The sequence below is a fragment of the Squalius cephalus genome (genome assembly GCF_949319135.1).
Source record: "Squalius cephalus genome assembly, chromosome: 12".
NCBI classification, from domain to species: Eukaryota; Metazoa; Chordata; class Actinopteri; order Cypriniformes; family Leuciscidae; genus Squalius; species Squalius cephalus.
The window spans coordinates 1,632,362-1,650,268 of NC_137133.1; the positions used below are offsets into that span (position 1 = coordinate 1,632,362).

The window sequence follows — 17,907 nt, forward strand, 5'->3', positions numbered from 1 at the left end:
ATTCTGACTTTATAACACACAATTCTGACTTTATAACACGCAATTCTGACTTTATAACACGCAATTGCGACTTTATATCACACAATTCTGACTTTATAACACGCAATTGTGACTTTATAACACGCAATTGTGACTATAACATGCAATTCTGACTTTATATCACGCAATTGCGACTTTATAACACGCAATTCTGACTTTATATCACGCAATTCTGACTTTATATCACACAATTCTGACTTTATAACACGCAATTGTGACTTTATAACACGCAATTGTGACTTTATAACACGCAATTGTGACTTTATAACACGCAATTGTGACTTTATATCACGCAATTGCGACTTTATAACACGCAATTCTGACTTTATATCACGCAATTCTGACTTTATAACACGCAATTGTGACTTTATATCACACAATTGTGACTTTATATCACGCAATTGTGACTTTATATCACGCAATTGCGACTTTATAACACGCAATTCTGACTTTATATCACGCAATTCTGACTTTATATCACGCAATTCTGACTTTATAACACGCAATTGTGACTTTATAACACGCAATTGTGACTTTATAACACGCAATTGTGACTTTATATCACGCAATTGCGACTTTATAACACACAATTCTGACTTTATAACACGCAATTCTGACTTTATAACACGCAATTGCGACTTTATAACACACAATTCTGACTTTATAACACACAATTCTGACTTTATAACACGCAATTCTGACTTTATAACACGCAATTGCGACTTTATATCACACAATTCTGACTTTATAACACGCAATTGTGACTTTATAACACGCAATTGTGACTATAACATGCAATTCTGACTTTATATCACGCAATTGCGACTTTATAACACGCAATTCTGACTTTATATCACGCAATTCTGACTTTATATCACGCAATTCTGACTTTATATCACGCAATTCTGACTTTATAACACGCAATTGTGACTTTATAACACGCAATTGTGACTTTATAACACGCAATTGTGACTTTATATCACGCAATTGCGACTTTATAACACACAATTCTGACTTTATAACACGCAATTCTGACTTTATAACACGCAATTGCGACTTTATAACACACAATTCTGACTTTATAACACACAATTCTGACTTTATAACACGCAATTCTGACTTTATAACACGCAATTGCGACTTTATATCACACAATTCTGACTTTATAACACGCAATTGTGACTTTATAACACGCAATTGTGACTATAACATGCAATTCTGACTTTATATCACGCAATTGCGACTTTATAACACGCAATTCTGACTTTATATCACGCAATTCTGACTTTATATCACACAATTCTGACTATATATCACACAATTCTGACTTTATATCACACAATTCTGACTTTATAACACGCAATTGCGACTATATCACGCAATTCTGACTTTATAACACGCAATTGCGACTATATCACGCAATTCTGACTCTATAACACGCAATTGCGACTTTATATCACTCAATTCTGACTCTATAACACGCAATTGCGACTTTATAACACGCAATTCTGACTTTATATCACACAATTCTGACTATATATCACACAATTCTGACTTTATATCACACAATTCTGACTTTATAACACGCAATTGCGACTATATCACGCAATTCTGACTTTATAACACGCAATTGCGACTATATCACGCAATTCTGACTTTATAACATGCAATTGCGACTTTATATCACTCAATTCTGACTCTATAACACGCAATTGCAACTTTATATCACTCAATTCTGACTCTATAACACGCAATTGCGACTTTATAACATGCAATTCTGACTTTATATCACGCAATTGCGACTTTATAACACGCAATTCTGACTTTATATCACGCAATTCTGACTTTATATCACACAATTCTGACTATATATCACACAATTCTGACTTTATATCACACAATTCTGACTTTATAACACGCAATTGCGACTATATCACGCAATTCTGACTTTATAACACGCAATTGCGACTATATCACGCAATTCTGACTTTATAACATGCAATTGCGACTTTACATCACTCAATTCTGACTCTATAACACGCAATTGCGACTTTATAACACGCAATTCTGACTTTATAACACGCAATTCTGAGATTAAAATATTTTATTCTGTGGTGGAAACAAGCTTCCATACTTAAGACTCTCTTTACTCGTACATTATAAAATAATTCTTGCTTAAATCAATTTCTCACATGCATGTGTTTTATTAATTGCTACGCAGGCATGTAATTAGCTGGATAATGTCGGCAAGCTTGGGGTCTGGTCACTGTGTGGATTTGTTTTGAGATAATGAACAACTGACTGAACATTTATACCTGATGTACAGTATGATGTATAAAGATATATTTAACTTCTAGCTTGACGGTGGTGCAGTGTATTAGCTGTCAATTTATCGTTTGTAAGTTGTTCAAAGCAGATCAGAGGTCACTTCAGCCCAGTTATGATAGTGTATGTACACAGAAGCTAAACCTTTACTGAACTCATCTGAGCTGAAAGAGTTACAGAGAATAGCTGGTGTAAATGGGATGAATGGACACATTTAAGGAAAGCATTTAAGTATATTGCATTCCCAGACATGTACTGTTTCTCTTTTAAAAGAGCTGTGTACACACTGTACTGGCTCCATTACAGTCCGTCTGATGAACAACCCTCTTTTGATCATGAAAAGAGCACCCAAGACTTTCCTCGCCAAAACAAAGCACAGACGATGAGAATGTGAGAGAAATATAAGGGGAAGAGACGCTATCACTTCCTCCGCTCGCTTCGCCCACCCGCTCTTCTTATCTGCTGTCGGTGCGTTCGGATCCAATATCTCTACTGAAGCAACTTGTGCTGCTGGCTGATAAACACGCAGTCTATCCACTCGCTTCATGTTAAATGGATTCCTCTGCGCTTATCTGCACACGGCTGCGCTATCTGCATGATGGCGGAAAGAGAAAGTAATCACTGTGTTTCACTCGCGCTCAGCGGATTCCACGAGCCACCCTAGATTTATTAATTGAATATGGTATTGCTAGTGACTGTCTTTACAGGCCCAGCGGCATGCTAGTTCAGAATATAGTTCTAACTGTTCATGTTGGAGATTTTAACATTTAATCGAAGTCTTAGATCTCACAATGACTTTAAAAGACATAAAATCCATTTAACAGTACAAATGCTCTGGGATCATGTCTCATTTAAGGAATATTGGATTGGTGCATTCATATACAGTTATATCTGCATTTATAGTTGTGTTACTGTATGTCGGGCCAGATTACAAAGTGTCCTTTTTACCAAACTGCTTGTCCTGGTACTTGCCATTTAACATCATTAGTGGATATCAAGTTGCTTTGGTAGGAAATTGTCTCCTAAGCACTTGACTGTAAATGCAATATGGAAAATGGGAATCATTTAAAAAGATCTATTCACATTTACTCTGATACGACTAAGTGATTTTTCACATTAAAACTATTGAGACCAGGGGCCAGATTTACTAAAAAGGGTAAATTAGAGTGGTAGCACAATCCCATAAAAGCGCAGATGGGAGTGGAAAGTTCATTCGTGTGGTCTAATGACAACGCACACATTAAAGAACATAGATGCAGCCGGATCATTTCCATAATGACCAACACAATCCACCAAGAGCAGCGCAAATTAGTGTCTGGTTTAAAACATGCTTTTTTTTTGGGTGGTAAATAATGGGGCAAATACCAGTAAATTGACAAGTGCAAACCGTAAATCACCTTGTTACTCATTTAAATACTCTCCTCCCATACATTTAGCCGTCTGAAAGAGAAACGCCTACAAATGCGTATGCGATAAGGTCAGCCACAAAAATAACCCTGTCCACGCCTTTAGCAAATCCTGACAGTAGTTTTTTTAAAGCCAAAAAGGGTTTTCACTGGCGCAAGCTGTTAGTAAATCTGGCCCTAGGTCTGAAGCCAAATTTGTTATATTCTCAGAAAAGAAAATCTGAAACTGAATGAAAATAAATCAATCCATTCATTCACATGTTGTATTGTAAAATACAATGCACTATAAAGAAACTTATAAAGCAATTTCATATCTGATGATATTAAAGAGAGCATTTGATGTGTAACCTCATTACAGCATCTAACATTTTAGCCACTCCAAGAACAGATACCTTCCTTTTGGAAAAGCAAAATCTAAATTGTCCAAAAGTTTCTTTCTGAAGAGAAATATGATACATGTGTACTGTAGGTCTTTTAATATTACAGAGGAAACGTCTCACATTATGCATATAACCATGGTTCCCTGAGAGGGAACATAGTGTCGGACCTGATCCGGGCCACATCTGGTACATGTGGATTCCACGCGTACCAGATGCGGGCCGGATCTGAGCCGACAATATGTTGCTGTCTGGGGTGATGACGTCGCAGGGTGCTCCCCAGCGTATATAAAAAGGGCACCTGAAAACACGGCATCAGCTTCAAATGTCTGAAGGAAGACATGTAGGCATGCCTGAAGCATGGCAACGAGACGTCAGCTGATGCAATGGGGACGTCAATACCAGCTATGCCATGCTGACCAGTGTCTGCTGGAGACTAAAAACTGCCTAGAATCTTAGGCACTGAAACGAAAAAGTCAGCCAGCGAGTGGAAACACCCTGCACAACCTTGCAATGGGAAGGAGCGTAATCTCACTAAATACCCAGAAACCTGGGTAAGGTGACAGAAGAGCATATAACTATCATAGACGATCATCTCAAACAACTGTCAGCTCTACTTCCAAATATATTATCAGGGAGCCAAACACCTAGTGGCAGCTCAACGTGACGCCAGCCATCCCTTATCTTTATTCTCCTCTAATAACAATCCTCTGTATCCCAACTCCTTCCTCGAGGGGGAGGGAGGGAGGAGAATTCACTTTCCTCTAAAAGCAGCATTACTGCACGACACCCTTAACAGGTGAACGGGAGGAGATTGTACAACTTCTTGTATCCCACACCCTCTTCGGAGGAGGGAGAAGAATTATTCTCCTAAGAAACTTCAATCATCATCAATCTCCTCTAAAAGCATCCTCAAACCCCGAACCCTCCTCAAAGGGGGAGGGAGGACACTTTATTCTCCTCTAATAACAGAATTATTGTATCCCATTTCCCTCTGAGATATTTCTCTTAAAACAAGATGTTGTTTTATTCTCCTCTAAAAACAACATACTATACCCCACGCCCTCCTCAGAGGGAATAGGGAAGATATTCGGGATGGTAGAAATGGAAAGTCTCTAAACCGTTTTACCACCGTCTCAATGGCAGTGCCTCCTCAAGATCATGAGCGTGCAATGAGTCCTCATATTCCACAGAAGAAGCCAAAGTTCTTCATGCACCTCCGGGAAGAAAGGCACAGGGTAGGGTTAGGCGAATTTCACGTCGCGCTCCGCCCCCAGAAGCCAATCGGGAACGAATACGAGCGCGGGAAAGCATGGCTGTCAACTCTGAATCCGATTCAGCATGAGCGAACACCGCTGAATCACGAAGATCAGTGTCACCTTCCTCTCCAGAGAATAACAGCACGCCGAGCAGGCTTCATGCATGAGGGCCGCAGTGCTAGGGAGAAGTGAGGGGAACTTGCTCACGCTCTTCAAGCAGCTCCGTCTGAGCTCCCTGCGGCTGTAAGTGGGAGCCATTAGTGGGAGCACGAGCCGGCAGGCTCAGCAGCTTGACTCCCTTCTCTCACGAAGAGCGCCAGCCGAGAGCGGAGCTTTCTCAGTGAGAAATCATCGCAATGAATGCATCCAGCCCCCTCGATGCTCCACTCCTAGACAGATAACACTCATATAGTGACCATCGTATACTCGCCATATTTCATTCTCTTTACCTTTCACACACTGCAATCTTCACACAGCACACAGACAAGCGGCTTCCTAAAGACATTGAAACTGTTGAAGTGTTTTCAGGTGCCCTGGGGAGCACCCTGCGACGTCATCACTGCATCAACCATGATTGGCTAGTTGGTACACGTGCCTCAGACATGCTTTCCCATTGTGTCAGCTGACACGCCGTTGAGTTCAATCGAAAGGGAACTCGTGTCAGACTGACTTTTATCATCATACTATACTTCACAATATTCTTTTGGAACCATGTTAGCAGTGGCCTTGTTTGTTTAGATTCTACTTCAGATTGTTCCTATAGCTGTGTGTAAATGTGGAGCTGTCTCGGGATTAAAGATAAGTACAGAGTGCCACAAGGCTCTGTCCTAGGTCCTATTTAGTAGAACATCCTATTAGGCCACATTACAAGGAAAATATGATGGCACAGTTTTATATTTCCACTATTTTCATAGTTTATTGTTATTATTTTAAATGAGGGTTTTACTTAGTGTAATAAGGCAGAAAAACTGGTACGCATTAATAATCATTTGCTAAATTTCTAAAAGTCATTGGACATAAATATTAGTTAGTAAATAATGACAATGTCTGGTTAAATGCAAAAGTCCCCACCTACATAAAAACATAATCCCCACACCCCCAAAATCACACTGACTGTCACCTCTGCACTGCTTCGGTCCCCTTTATAGAGTAACTGAGCATTGAAGGCTGGCTCTTCCTGTCTGTCTGGTGCCAGCTCATCATTTCTCCTGTCGTTAGCTCTGCTGTGAGAGAGCCATCTTAAGCACTGATGACTCGGGCCAGGTGTCTTTAACCCAGGCCATATATATGGCCAAGTTCCTGTCTGTCTGCACACCAGGGAACAATTACTAAAAAAAACTGGGACTGCTGCAAACTCTTATTTCCTTCCTCTCCTCACCCTTCACCCTCAGCCTGCTCTCTCTGGCTCGCTGTTTCAGGTGTCGATGGGCACGCAGGGCCAAACTAAACATAAGCACTCTATTTCAGAGCAGGACCAGGCACCATGGAGGGACTGAGCTGAATTAGGTCAGTGAAAGACTGAGTGGGGTGGAGAGAGGTTTTTTTCTGTCGTGGGTCATTGATTCTTAAACCGAAGAGGGCCCCCTTTAAATCACCAAGCCCATTACTGTTACTACACACTCGGAGCAAGCTTACAGCACACTCCACAATACACACATATAGAGTATGAATAAAGCAGGGGGGCGGGATGATAAATATTAGACCTGTTTCACAGAGATTGCACAACTGCAACAGCCTGTTCTGAGCTATTTACATTTACATGGACACCAGAAAGTGACGTATTGCTGGAAATCAGCTAATGGTTGAAAAGTTTTGTTCTCGTTTACATGCAGCTTTCTCTCTCTTTGTGTTTAGAATGAACCATTTCTTAGGTACGTGTGATGTAAAGGTGGTTTCTGCTGTGTATGTAACTGAACTGAGGCTCTACCTACATAATATAAAGTGATTTCTGGTTTCATACATTGAGCAGTCCTATAGACAATTGGCATTAATGATCAAATGGTTAGCAGGAGTGAACTAATGAGTATCCCCTTGAAGTCTAATTTACATGACGAGGACCACATTTATATTCAAATAGTAATTAATCTACACAGAACCCAATGCACACAAACAAAAAAGAATGGCTTTTATAAACTACATATAATTAACTACAAACATCAATGAAATCTTATGGATTCAGTTTGAGTGGTTGTTAATGCATGTGGAATTTAGATCATCAATTTATTTCACCAGTCTTTGAAGACGCCTCTTAAGAAAAGTGAGATATTTCAATATTGAAGGAAACAGCAATTGTGGCACTTGTTGCTCATCTTTAATCTGTGTACTCTAATAAAACAAGCTTTACAGGCTTTGGTAGCACTCAGTGCGGCTCTATGGATATTGGATAGTGTTCATTTGATTTGGTTAGATGGAAATTGCCAAAGGGATCTGGGGCTGAAAATGATGCATGTCTCGTATTCTGCAAAGATTTCTGTTCGAAGAGAGATGTTTACTGCTGGCCAAGGATGTAAGCGCATATTTAGGATTTGTTTGGGGACTAAATGTAATAAATCAAGATTCAACCACTGAAAATCACATTTTTGTTGACTGCTAGTTCAAGTTCAAGTTCAAGTTTCACTTTATTTATCCTTAGAAAGGAAATTTAGTGTGCAGCAGGATATCTAAAAACAAGACAAGATAAGAGCACCACCAGATGCCAACAACATTATAAAACACAACACAGAACTCACATCAACACAACATCAACACAACAACGGAGACACTACTTCCTCAAAAACCAATGACAGAAACCAATACAATACACCATCAGAGTGTCATAATGAACAATGACAAAAATATAAAAAAATATACTATATAAAATAATTCATAAGATATCACCTAAGTGAATTCATAGTCCTAATAGCCACAGGAATAAAAGAATCCCTGGCACGTCTGGTTCTTAACATGGGTAGCCTAAAACGGCGACCTGAGGGGAGCAAATTAAACTCCCCAAAAAGTGGGTGATCAGAACAATTTAAAATGTGGTTAGCCTTACCCCGGACCCGTTTATCATATATATGTTGCGGCTGTGGTAGCTGTACCCCAACCACCTTAGAGGCAACATTTACCAGCCTAACTAGCTTATGCTTGTTGATCATTGAAAGGCCACTGTACCACGCCACAATACAAAATGTCAAGACTGATTGAATAAAACACTGGTAAAACAAAGTCATCAGAGTCCTACACACGCTAAATGATTTCATTTTCCTCAAGAAGAAAAGTCTCTGTTGGGCCTTTTTACAGGCAGCAACTGTGTTGCTCTCAAAAGATAGTTTGCTGTCAATGATGGTTCCTAAATATTTATATTCATCTACTGTCTCAACATTCATATTCTGAATAACAGTTTCTGAAACATTGTGCTGTAATCTACGAAAATCAATAATCATGTCCTTTGTCTTGGAAACGTTAATAGACAGATAAAAGTTGTCACACCACTCAATAAAATCATCAACTACAGGGCCATGCCCATCCTCATCATTATTCAAAAGGCTCACTATAACAGTATCATCTGCAAATTTCACACAGTGCCTATTCTCATACTTGCTCCTACAGTCATTCGTATATAGAATAAAAAGCAAAGGTGAAAGAACACAGCCCTGCGGAGAGCCTGTGGAGGTAAGGGCTTTTGAGGATGAAACACCATTTACCCTAACACACTGCGACCTGTTCGACAGAAAATCCAGAATCCAGCCAATTAAATTAGAGTTCAAGTTAAAAAGAGACTGAAGTTTCTCAGCCAACAAGAAGGGCTGAATAGTATTAAATGCTGAAGAGAAATCAATAAAAAGGAGCCTCACATGAGTTTTTGAGGATTCCAGATGTTGATAAAGGAAATTTAACAATGTAAGTATTGCATCCTCAACACCTCTACTAGGCCTGTAAGCAAACTGGAGAGGATCTAACTGATCCTCTACCTGCTTTAGTAACTCCTGCTTAATCAACTTCTCAAAAGTCTTCATCACCAATGAGGTGAGAGCTACAGGTCGAAAGTCATTTAAGACCTTAGGGTTCTTACACTTAGCTACAGGAATAATTGTAGAATGTTTCCAAATCTTTGGCACTGTTTGCGTCTGAAGTGATTGAGTAAAAATGACTTTAAAGATCTCACTTAACTGACCAGCACAAGACTTAAGGACTCGACCACTGATGTTGTCAGGGCCAGGACTTTTCCTAACATTAGTTAGTTCAAATAATGATTTGACCTTAAAAACATCAATATCAAAATCAGGAATACAATCATTAACCAAATTATCACACATGTGACTGATTTGTTCACTAAAATCACTGTTAGAAAATCGCATATAAAAACTGTTTAATTCATTAGCTAGCTGCTCATCAGAATCAAAACCATTTAATGACACAGTGCTAGTGCCTTTGTGTAGACCTGTCATTAGCTTCATTCCATTCCACACAGATCTGAGATCAGACTCACTGAATTTAGACTCAATTTTCCTTTTATACTGAAGTTTAGCCTTTACTATTTCAGCTCGCACAACCTTTCTAATTGCAGCATATGCACTTTTATCACCACTATTAAAAATAGTCCTCTTTTCCCTTAACAGATGTTTCAGTTCTTTAGATATCCAGGGCTTATTATTAGGATAGGAAACAACTGTCTCAGTTGGGATCACACTGTCCACACAGAAAGAGATGTAACTGCATACTGCATCAGTCAGTTCATCAATGTTGTTGGAAGAGTCTTGAAAAACAGACCAATCGGTACAGTCAAAGCAGCCCTGCAGGGCCAAAGTGCTCTCCTCGTTCCACACCTGTACCACACGTGCCTGCACTTTGACTCTATGTAGCACAGGTTTGTATGTGGGCAAAAGATGCACCACATTATGATCAGAGAATCCTATAGGAGGACCTGCAACAGACTTATAGGCTCCCTTGATAGAGCCATAGCAGAGATCCAAAAGTCTGTTCCCCCGAGTGGGACAGGTGACATACTGGGTGAAACTGCTCAGCGACTTTTTACAGTTAACATGATTAAAATCACCAAGAAAAAAGCACGGGGCATCAGGAGAGATAGATTGTAATTTTTGAGCTACTGAAAAAATGACATCAGAAGCGGATTTTATATCTGCTCTTGGGTGGATGTACACTACTGTCAAGAATATTTGGGGAAATTCTCTAGGCAGATAGAATGGTCTAACAGACACCGACAACAGCTCGATGTCCGGTAAACAAATCCGTTCGCGCACAGTGGCGCCGTTGCACCACTTTGGATTGATGTACAGGCAAACACCTCCGCCGTGACGCTTCCCCGTCGTCTCCGGGTCACGGTCCAAACGGATCGGAACCCCATAACCATCGATGTTCACGGTAGAATCCAGGTCAGTGTCAGACAGCCACGTCTCAGTGAAAGCCATCACACAAGCATCCCTGAACTCACGCAAAGAGGCCACACACGTTTGCAGTTCATCAGTCTTATTCCTTAAGGACTGGACATTAGCCAGCAGTATCGTTGGTAGGGGAAGACGTTTCTTTACCATTAGTTTTATTAATCGTTGCCGCACTCCACCACGTTTCCCTCTTTTCCTGATTTGTTTACCAGGTGTAACCGGACGCCTAGAACTTTGAATGGGAGCATTGTCACAGACTAAAAAGTCAAAACAATCAAGCCCGCGACTTAATAGCCGAGTTGCAATCTGAATCTTGCTAATCTGAATACCAGAACTGATGTTTCCTCTTCAATTTGTATGGTGGTTACGGCCCTGTTGAAAGATGTAGAGCACTTTAAATATCACCTTTATCTCAGACGTTTCTCCACAGGAGACTCAACTAAAAAAAAGGCACAGATGAGACAGTAGTTGGCTCAAGTAGATCGTAGAAACCAATGGCACCAAATGTCTCTACGATCTTCTTAGGCATACAATGCTTTTGGGACACACAACCCAGATCATTTTGTCCTGAAGAGTTTAAAATGCTCCTCCTGTTCATCCTGAGATCTCTGTCTATAATCTGCAATGGTATCTGAGTGCACTATGAGGCATTCTTGAGATCTCCTTTGAAACGCCATTGGGACGTGTGAGAATAATCCCGAGAAGCAACAGTCTCTATCCGCTCTCCAAATGATCTCACTTGATATGGCCTCCCTGTCAGATGGCCTCGACACAATACGTTTTTAGGAACACATTTAAGAGCGACGTGCACCGCCTGACTGAGTTTGTGTGAAGTATGTCCTTCACATCTCTTTCAGCGAGTGCCTCAGGAGACAGACTGGGTTTGAGCTCCGTCTGAGCGCTGATGGATCGGTCCCATCTCGCCCCATTAATGTGCGTCTGTCCCTGGCTTTTCCCAGGACGAGAAACCTTTCCATTAACTCTCTTTCTCTCCTCTCGAACTTTCTCTTCGCTTGTCCTCCATAACACACGTCCAGCTCCCTGGTTTCTGTTCCCTCCACCTCGTTTTCTGCTAATGGCTCAGCGTGGAGAGCTTTGGTGCCAGCTAGCGTGTACCAGCACTGGCACTGCACCAGTCCCTCTCCATCTGTTTCAGGGGTGGGGTCACGGAAGAGCCGAGACCTTTCTTCCACCTAGACGCCGTACTCCACAACACCACTGTGATTTAGTCCGCATACAGAGCTGGACTGCCTGCCAACGCAAACCTACCCAGAATGCAGCATATGCTAATGCTAACCCATCAGCATACCAACCTTCAGAGAACGGGAGAGAACGACGCCCACTGGGGGAACGTGAAGAGTTGAGAAAGACAAATAAACAGAGCGACTGGAATGGAATATTGCGCATGATAGATGAGCTGAGTGATTTCTGATGCTAATGAAATTAAGACGGTGCCATCAGTGCCAGAGCTGAGAGCTGCTTTGTGCTCTATTGCATTTGTAGGCACTTTACACTGACCACAGAGGATTAAGCCATTTGCTCCAACTTATGCCAGATTTTTATTTCATTTCACACTGGGACAGAGATCCATATGGCCTAGAGATTAAGATTTGTTTGAGTAGTCTACTCAAACACATTACAGACTCAAAAAACATATGCTGTTGTTCAGCACATCACACACACACATACACACACACAGAGAAAATACAAGGGTTAAATGAGAATGGGAACACAGCCCATATAAGCAGCGAATGCTCTGCATACCCAAGCAATTCAAGGACTCGCTAATTAATATTAAGACTATAAATTCACTTGTTTGAAGTGTACCATAAACCTTACATGATAAATTGTTGGTAATACGTATGTAATTTTCTTCAAAGCTGGCAGTTACGGAGGGTTTCGGGTAAGCGGATCCACAACAGCTCTGTTGTTATGTGTCGTCATCACTGTCCTGCGTTCTCATTGGTTTGCTGGAATATGGGGGATTTCATGCGCAGGGAAAGCTGTCCGTGAATCGCTCGCCCAAGAGGAAAAAGTGCTGTTGCTGCCAGATCTCCATCATAACTAAAACTATTTTCATAGTATTATTTAATTTTCTCAAAGGGGAAATTTATTTTAATTTTTTTACAAAAACGTAAAGTGTTAAAGAAAGACTATCCGAGGTTCTAACTATCCGGTTGCTAATTGATAGTATGCATTTGTCATTAATTTGCATTATTTGCATTAAAGAATACTTATTTTTTACTTATATTTTTATTTATAACAGGCTACTAATATTTATAATATTATACTTATTTTTAATACTTAATTAAAAAATACTTCCAGCATACATTTAAACTGACACCTGCCATGGTGTTTCTTATTTGTCGTCTCTGATTTAGATCTGAGTCTTTAAGCCAATGTGCCGTACCGTTTAAAGGGGAAGTATGTAGTTTCTGCGACACTTGTGGCAGAATTACAAAAATACAGAATATTTTGCAAACATCACAATCACAGCTCTTACGGGTGTTTGTGAAGGCATGTCTCAACAGGCAAATAAAGGCTACTTTCAATAAAATCTCCACCATATTAGGAACACTTGTTGCTATGTGTCATGAGAGTAAGCAACTGAGTAGCTAACAGTAGCCGCGCTTCCATTACCCTTCAAATTGCGCAAATTGAAATTTTCGAATTGAAAATACGGCCAATGAAAACACATCAATTTCGCAAAAACTCCCATTTATCGCAAAAAAAGTTTTTACGCTCGCATGAGGAGGTTTTTGCGAAAGAAATATTTCGCAAAACTGCAATGGAAACAGTTTTTGCACATTTACAGTCACCTGACGTAGATGACGCGGTGTGTTTGGACAGAATACGAGACAGAGTTCTTTATTAAACTCATATAAGACAAAAGAATTACAGGAATAATGGATTCTAAACCTCAAATAAATGCCACAATCAAGACCTCGCAGCAAAAATGAGGGAGAAACACCCAGAAACACCTCATATGAGCCGCTCACAAGTATAATAAGGGTCTTTCCTTATCATTAATGCTTGGATAACACACATACATCTCCTTCCATTAATAATAATGGCTAGTGCAGTGGCTGAGATTCATAAACCTACCAACATCCGTTGCCATGATTTTTGGAATGACTGATCGCGAGAGGAAAAATGAAAAAATGCCGTAGTTTTTTGTCGACATTTAGAAAAAAGCAAATCTGTAATGGAAACACGCCTATATATTAGAAATATGTGTTGTATGAATGTTATCTGGACGTACTACACCTGCCATGTTATCACTGTCATGTGACCTATGGCATCAGTTGCGTTGCTTCACCGTCATTCACAAATCCTCTGCCGTGGCCTTGTTCGAGAGTAAAGTGTCCATCGTCTGTGCACTTCAGAATCTAGCAGTTAGTCATCCAGGTACCTTTTGCCTACTGATTTATGAATACTATAAATTGGCTCACATACAGTTTCTCACCTACTTTATAGTATGGAAGTAGGCATTTTCGGATGCCGGGATAGGCTTTTTATACATGAACACAGTGAGCTGCATTAGTGTCCGCTGCTCATGTAGGAGTCGCCCTTCACAGGGGGCATCCTCACTGAAATGATTTCATAAGTGATTTCTACATAAGCAGCAGTAACGCTTAAGCATTACAGCATGACGTTAGCCACTCCAAGGTCAGGAGTTCAATTCCCAGGGAACGCATGAAGTGATCAAATGAATATGCTGAATCAATGCCATGTAAGTCACTTTGGATAAAAGCATCAGCCAAATGCATAACTGTCTGTGTCATAGTGCTCAGATGATGTTGATTTCACGAGTTTATGATTATGTTGCAAAGCTAAGAATCTGATACTCTAACAAGCATAAAACTACAAAGCACGTACAAATACTGATTAAAACAGTCAATTTATGTAGTTTTAGTTAGATTTATTAGATTTTTTAATAATACTAATGGATATTAGCATGTTTCTAATCACCATTTCTTATGTTGTCTACCTTTTGGCTATGAAAGTCCGGAGCACAACTGCAGTATGAGGTCGTGTAGACGGCTCATTAAGTGTTGCTACAGTGCCATGATCAAAAATGGATTCACTGTGTCGTCAGATATTAACCCAGATTAGGACTTTCCCCGTACGACATTACACTTTACATGGAAAATGATCTCTCTTAAAAGCCCTATTCGGACGGGATTAGTTTTACAAGGGTAGATGGAGGACGTCTGTAATAATAATGACCAATTCGCACAGGATAAGAGATCTCAGTAAAACTAGCAGAAGTGGGAGGGGTAACTCGATTTACACACCGCCGTCACCATCATGTCGTATTACGTTGCTTCCTGATATCATGTGCGCAAACACATATAAACTATATTTATATATACAGTGCTATGCATAAGTTTAGACACCCATGCTAAAGTTGACTAAAAAGAGGAATAAAAAATCATCTTTTGGAAATTTAACTTAATGCCTTAATTAAAAAAATTAGGAAAAATCCAACCTTTAAGGACACCAATTTTCTTTGTGAATGAATAATGTATCGTAAATAAATAAATGTTCTTTCTTAAAATACAGGGTGCATAAGTTTGGACACCCCTATGTTAAATTCCCATAGAGCCAGGCAGATTTTTATTTTTAAAGGCCAGTTACTTCATGGATCCAGGATACTATGCATCCTGATAAAGTTCCCTTGGCCTTTGGAATTAAAATAGTGCTATAGTTTAACTAGTAAACTATCAGTATACCTTACTTGACGTATCGTTGCAGTAAAAAACGAAAACCAATTGTGTATCCAAAATTTACTATTGTCACACTTAAAGTATACTTTAATACACTTCATTACTAATTGGGCCAATTTAGTATTGAAATAGTACACTTACAAGTATACTACAGTCCTAGTGCATTGATATTAGAATTTTTACAACATATAAAGTATACTTAAAATATACTTGAACTTTACTTAAGTACACTTAATAAAATGAACTTGAAGTATACTTATATTTAGGAAGGGTAACCAGTGTCTTGTTTCTCTCTGAATAGAAGACAACATGAGTATGGCACAATAACATGATGTGGCACAACTTACCCCACTCTGTTTTGTCCTAAAATGCAGTAGTCTGGATGTAAAGCCTCGCTGTCTTACCTGTCACAGCGTGCTCCGGCGTAACCCGGCTGGCATCGATCGCAGATCACCTCTCCCCAGGCATCGAGGTGGCACGTGGGACTGAAACTACGGTGTTTTTGAGCCAACAAGGGGACAAAGAGAAAAACAAAAGAGCAGCGAATCAAAAACATCATAAGCACTCGCTCTGGTTCTAACCGAATCCAGAGACCATTTGAACCCCAAGATGGTCTAGCGGGTGAGCAAACCCTTTGCAGCGAGGTGAGCGTCAGGCTCTGCCATTAGCTCTTTAATGACTGCATGGCTATTTCAGACGACACAGGAGCCTGGCTGACGGGCATGCTGGGAATGCTGAGGGTAGGAGGAGAGCGACGCTTTCTTTAGCCCACTAGATGTGGAATGTTCAGCTGTTGCATTCTGGGACACGCCAACTCTTTCTGGATTAGCCACTAGCATGCTACAGCCAATATTAGCCTAGTGCTGAAATCATGCGCCAGCTACAGAGTACAGACGACTGGCAGTCAGTCTCTGGAGGAGCTACATCCGCTCCTTATAGATGCTATCATGCTAAAAATAAGACCAGCTTAAACTGAATGATGGTCTTAACTGGTTTTAGTTGAGTCTGCTACTGGCACAAGATTGTTAAAGGCGATTTGTGCAGTTTTCTTTTTAAATTCAAATTGGTAACACTTTAGTTTAGGGTCCAATTCTCTCTATTAACTAGTTTATCATGCATATTAGTAGGATATTGGCTGTTTATTATCACTTATAAAGCACATATTAATGCCTTATTCTGCATGACCATATTCTACATCCTTTAATCCACCCAATACCTAAGCTTAACAACTACCTTACTAACTATTAATAAGCAGTAATCAGGAGTTTATTAAGGCAAAAGTCAAAGTTAATAGTGAAAATGAAGTCTGATCTACAAATTTTATATAAGACAGAAATATATTACTTTTGTAAGTTACAATTATACTGCAAATTTAAAAAATAATAATACTGGATAATAATTATAACAATAATTGATTGTATTGCAAGTTACAATACTGTTTACTACAATATGTTTATGTCTTAAAATTTTAACTTTCAAACGTTTAAACCCTCAAGCTTATAATTGTATTTTTTGGCGGAATATTACTAAAGTTCTGTCCACAAAAATGTTGGAAATTAATAATGGAAATGTGTAAATAAAGTGAACCTAGCCGACATTGCATTCCCAAATGCACGTTAAACTCACTGTGTTTATTTCATTTATTCTGAACCAAGCCGCTCTGAAAACAAATGACATGTGGCTGGATAGTTTAGCACAAGAATACTACTCACTGTAACTGTCAGTGTTGGGGATATCTAACTAAACGTAGCAACGTTACTATTTTAAAAACTAGTTCAGTCATGAAACTCAAGGCTGATGGTACTTTACATGCAATCTGCTAGTAATCACATCATTACCACATGGCACAATCTGATTCTGTAGCCAATGAGAATGCTTGCTCAACATTTAAATAGTCTCGTTCAGTGTTTGCTGTAAGCTAGTCCTGCTGTGCGCTATCAGAGTTCCTCTGAACCCCTCCACCTCCCCAGCTCCATCTGCCTGGATCTGCTGATGGATTTATCTACTGTATAAGTCCATACTAGATCTGCAGCAGCGTAGCAGATCTCGTCCACCAAGACCGCTCATTAACATTGCCATATTCAATAACATAGGAGAGTTGTCATGATTGAACTACAGTGTTCGGCAGGCTGACAGAAACTCGGCTCTTTTCAAACCCATTTAGTGTAAGTTTGTGCATTTAACTTGTATGGAATCACCCTAATTGAGATAGCCTGATAGTTATATGCAGTAATAATCTGATCAGAAATCTATTAGCTACGTGTTTATAGCTTGTAATGTAGCTAACTACTGTTACGAGACTGTTTAACTACTTTAAATACTGAGTTAGATTAGGTAGGTTGCTCACTATAGTCAGAGAAGCGATTATCTATGAAAAGCGTCATGAT

General features: G+C 39.7%; 1 protein-coding gene across 5 annotated transcripts in view; it reads right to left on the bottom strand.

The window, feature by feature from the left end:
• Positions 1-17,907, bottom strand: part of lama2 (laminin, alpha 2) — a 250,998-nt gene that overhangs the window by 108,280 nt on the left and 124,811 nt on the right. For all 5 annotated transcript variants that reach the window (XM_079887440.1, XM_079887439.1, XM_079887438.1 and 2 more), the window contains exon 18: positions 15,925-16,011. In XM_079887440.1, the coding sequence (XP_079743566.1) occupies positions 15,925-16,011 (87 nt within the window). The remainder of the gene's footprint in view (positions 1-15,924; positions 16,012-17,907) is intronic.